This window comes from Neomonachus schauinslandi, chromosome 11 (genome assembly GCF_002201575.2).
Source record: "Neomonachus schauinslandi chromosome 11, ASM220157v2, whole genome shotgun sequence".
In the NCBI taxonomy this organism is placed as follows: domain Eukaryota; kingdom Metazoa; phylum Chordata; class Mammalia; order Carnivora; family Phocidae; genus Neomonachus; species Neomonachus schauinslandi.
The window spans coordinates 11,739,758-11,744,583 of record NC_058413.1 but is presented as its reverse complement, the minus strand read 5'-3'; the positions used below and the strand labels follow the sequence as shown (position 1 = coordinate 11,744,583).

At 42.2% G+C, this 4,826-nt stretch overlaps 1 protein-coding gene across 1 annotated transcript; it reads right to left on the bottom strand.

Annotated features, from left to right (window-relative positions):
• Positions 1–3,608: 3,608 nt before the first annotated feature.
• On the bottom strand, positions 3,609–4,571 carry LOC110576150 (olfactory receptor 5A1-like). The gene has a single exon (XM_021685225.1). The coding sequence runs from the start codon at positions 4,569–4,571 to the stop codon at positions 3,609–3,611; it is 963 nt and encodes a 320-aa protein (XP_021540900.1).
• Positions 4,572–4,826: the final 255 nt, after the last annotated feature.

Below are 4,826 nucleotides of genomic sequence, written 5' to 3'. Positions count from 1 at the left end.
AATCAATGCACAGAAATCAGTGGCATTCCTATACAACAACAACAAGACAGAAGAAAGAGAAATTAAGGAGTCGATCCCATTTACAATTGCACCCAAAACCATAAGATATCTAGGAATAAATCTAACCAAAGAGGCAAAGAATCTGTACTCAGAAAACTATAAAATACTCATGAAAGAAATTGAGGAAGACACAAAGAAATGGAAAAATGTTCCATGCTCATGGATTGGAAGAACAAATATTGTGAAGATGTCAATGTTACCTAGAGCAATCTACACATTCAATGCAATCTCCATCAAAATACCATCCACTTTTTTCAAAGAAATGGAACAAATAATCCTAAAATTTGTATGGAACCAGAAAAGACCCTGAATAGCCAGAGGAATGTTGAAAAAGAAAAGCAAAGCCGGCAGCATCACAATTCCGGACTTCAAGCTCTATTACAAAGCTGTCATCATCAAGACAGTATGGTACTGGCACAAAAACAGACATAGATCAATGGAACAGAATAGGGAGCCCAGAAATGGACCCTCAACTCTACGGTCAACTAATTTTCGACAAAGCAGGAAAGAATGTCCAATGGAAAAAAGACAGTCTCTTCAACAAATGGTGTTGGGAAAATTGGATAGCCACATGCAGAAGAATGAAACTGGACCATTTCCTTACACCACACACAAAAATAGACTCAAAGTGGTTGAAAGACCTAAATGTGAGACAGGAGTCCATCAAAATCCTAAAGGAGAACACAGGCAGCAACCTCTTTGACCTCAGCCGCAGCAACTTCTTCCTAGAAACATCGCCAAAGGCAAGGGAAGCAAGGACAAAAATGAACTATTGGGACTTCATCAAGATAAAAAGCTTTTGCACAGCAAAAGAAACAGTCAACAAAACCAAAAGACAACCAACAGGATGGGAGAAGATATTTGCAAATGACATATCAGATAAAGGGCTAGTATCCAAAATCTATAAAGAACTTATCCAACTCAACACCCAAAGAACAAAGGATCCAATCAAGAAATGGGCAGAAGACATGAACAGACATTTTTCCAAAGAAGACATCCAAATGGCGAACAGACACATGAAAAAGTGCTTCACATCACTCGGCATCAGGGAAATCCAAATCAAAACCTCAATGAGATACCACCTCACACCAGTCAGAATGGCTAAAATTAACAAGTCAGGAAATGACAGATCTTGGCGGGGATGCAGAGAAAGGGGAACCCTCCTACACTGTTGGTGGGAATGCAAGCTGGTGCAGCCACTCTGGAAAACAGTATGGAGGTTCCTCACAAAGTTGAAAATAGAGCTACCATACGATCCAGCAATTGCACTACTGGGTATTTACCCCAAAGATACAAATGTAGGGATCTGAAGGGGTACGTGCACCCTGATGTTTATAGCAGCAATGTCCACAATAGCCAAACTGTGGAAAGAGCCAAGATATCCATCAATAGATGAATGGATAAAGAAGAGGTGGTATATATATACAATGGAATATTATGCAGCCATCAAAAGGAATGAAATCTTGCCATTTGCAATGATGTGGATGGAACTGGAGGGTGTTATGCTGAGTGAAATAAGTCAATCAGAGAAAGATATGTATCATATGACCTCACTGATATGAGAAATTCTTAATCTCAGGAAACAAACAGGGTTGCTGGAGTGGTGGGGGGTGGGAGGGATGGGGCAGCTGGGTGATAGACATTGGGGAGGGTATGTGCTATGGTGAGCACTGTGAATTGTTTAAGACTGTTGAATCACAGACCTGTACCTCTGAAACTAATACATTATATGTTTAAAAAAAAGAAGAAGAAGAAGAAGAAGAAGAGAGCAGGAGGGGAAGAATGAAGGGGGGGGAAATTGGAGGGGGAGACGAACCATGAGAGACTATGAACTCTGAGAAACAAACTGAGGGTTCTAGTGGGGAGGGGGTTGGGGGGATGGGTTAGCCTGGTGATGGGTCTTAAAGAAGGCACGTTCTGCATGGAGCACTGTGTGTTATATGCAAACAATAAATCATGGAACACTATATAAAAAACTAATGATGTAATGTAGGGTGATTAACATAACATAATAATAAAAAAAAATTCACCCATTTTAAATATACAGTTTGGTGAGTTTTTAGCAAACTTAAATAACTGCACAATTACCTCCATGATCCAGTTTTAGAATACTTCCAACACTCCCCAGGGTTTCCTCATTCCCATTTATGGTTGATGCCTGCTCCCACCACCAGCTCTAGGTGACCACCCATGTGTTTCCATTTCTACAGTTTGTCTTTTCTAGAAATCTCCTGTAAATTGAATCATACAACAGGTAGTCTTCTGTGACATTGCTCTAACTCTTAACCTGGTTTGGAGAAGTCAAGGAACAAGAAACACTGTACAAATAATGCAAGTGGTCAGAGACTAGATCAAATAACAGAATGAATTGAAAGAAGGCTTGAGGAAGACTACTTATAGCCAAAGTTGATATGACTTAGGGATGGCTGTCATGATTCACCACCACTTATATACACAATCATTAAAGAAGCAGGACTTCAGAAATGTTTGTCCTTTGCTCAAGAACCTTCTTGTAAAATAGGATCAAAGACGATTTAAAGTCCATGTTCAGTTCTGCTCACTGACTTGGTTGTCCCATCTCATGTCCTGGAGTGGAGTCCCTTCTGAGATAATGCATAAAAATGAAAGCAGGGATATCAGATTCATGGGACAGGCTGAGGTCAAATTCCAGAGAGACAGGAGACAAGATAAAAAACTCTAGAACACAAAGTGAAAGTTAGTTGGGGATGGGGTGAGGACAGAGAGGAAATATCCATACAGCACCTAGAGTGAGAACTGTCCAGAGAGCAGATATGGAATTAGAGTTTCCAGGGGAAGCCTCTCTTCCCTGATCCTGTTCCTTAAACCACCTAGTGACTGGGTGGTTTCAGTCATGAAAATGAAGCGTTTGGCACTGTACTCTCCTTTAGATTTTCTTACTTAAACTTATCTCTGCTTTTTGCTCACTGTGACTTCACAGTTTTGGATCTGCTGGGCTCCTATTTCTGGCTCAATGGACTTCATGACCCCACACACGTGATCACTGATTCATCTTGGACATAGTTTAAAGGTATCTTATTGCTCTCCTGGCTCTGAGAAACCATTGCTAGATCCAACCAGTTAGAGCTCTCAGGTTCCTGAACCAGAGTCAGACATCCTGGTCAGTATCAACCCTTGGATAGGCAGGAATCCAAGGCAAGGGGAAGAGAAAACTTGTCCCAAGTGGTGAATGGATTGGTATGAGCTGTGTTATATTGTAAAGAGGTCCATAGTGGATGCTTGTGGTCCTAGGGTTATGACCCAACTGGCTCTGAGATATGGCATCCTGGACCCAGTGCCTGATGCCATAAAGCTAAAGAATGTCATCAAAAAGAGTATTTGTTTTCTATTGCAAGTGATCAAAGTCAAAACTGCATCAGTCCATGACAAGAAAGGTAAAGGGAAGAAAAACCTTTACTGAGTCTAATTGTGCAGTAGACATGTAGGTTGGGGATCTTGCTTGAAATAGCTTCTTCATTACTCAAATTATGCCTATTTGCATATAGCAGAACTTAAGGTTTTTTTTTAACTCAAGGAACTATAAGACACAGAGAGGACATCTGCTTCTTCCTGTCCTTGAGTTTTTTCAATGCATCTTTGATCTCCTTGTTTCGCAGACTATATATGATGGGATTCAGCATGGGAATCACAGCTCCATAGAACATGGACACCACCTTGTCTTGGTCCTGTGAGTAGCCAGCACTAGAATTGAGATATGAGAAGAGACCAGAGCCATAGAAGAGAATCACTGTGGTCAGATGAGAGGCACAGGTGTTGAAAGCCTTCATCTGCCCTTGGGTTGAATGGATTTTCATGACAGCAGCAACAATGTAGCCATAGGACATCAGGACAACAAGAGCTGATGTCCCACCAACTGCACACACAACCAGAAAGTTCACTATCTGGCTGAGGAAGGTACTAGAGCAAGATAAGACAAGCAGTGGTGGCAGGTCACAGAAAAAGTGGTTAATGACTCGTGGCCCACAGAAATGCAACTGGAATATGGAGCTTGTTTGGATCAATCCAGTGAGCAACCCTCCAGTGTATGCTGTAATGACCATCCCCAAACAGATGGTGGGTGACATGAGGGCTGTGTAGAGAAGAGGGTTGGAGATGGCAGCATACCGGTCATATGCCATAGCCGCCAGGAGACAGCATTCGGTGCCCCCCATGACAATGAAGAAGAAAAACTGAGCAGCACAGCCCACAAAGGAGATTGTCTTCTGCTGCTTGAAGAAGTCACAGAGCATCTTGGGGGCAATGGAGGATGTATATGAGATGTCAACAAAGGACAAGTTTCCAAGGAAGAAATACATGGGAGAATGGAGGCATGACTCCATCCTGATCAAGACAATGAGGCCCAGGTTCCAAGCCAGAGTCATGGAGTAGATCCCCAGAAACAACACAAAGAGGAAGACCTGTAGTTCTGGATGCTCTGAAAATCCCAAAAGGATGAAATTGGTTGTCATGCTGATGTTCCTACCCATGGCCATGGATCTTCTCTCTGCTACCAGCAGAGCCCCAAAGGGAGATTCCTGGGGAGCGAAAATCCAGGTGAAGAAACTGCTTTGTTCTGCCATGGAATCATAGAGTCCCTGAGTCACAAGAGACACTGGAAAGCAAATGTCTTACCTCTATCGAACGCAGAATTCCTCTCTACAGCATTTATTGGGTCTTTCAGAGATCATTGTCATCCTGATTCTGATGCACTGTTCATGCAAAACTGACAGCTCAGAAAGGACTGGCAT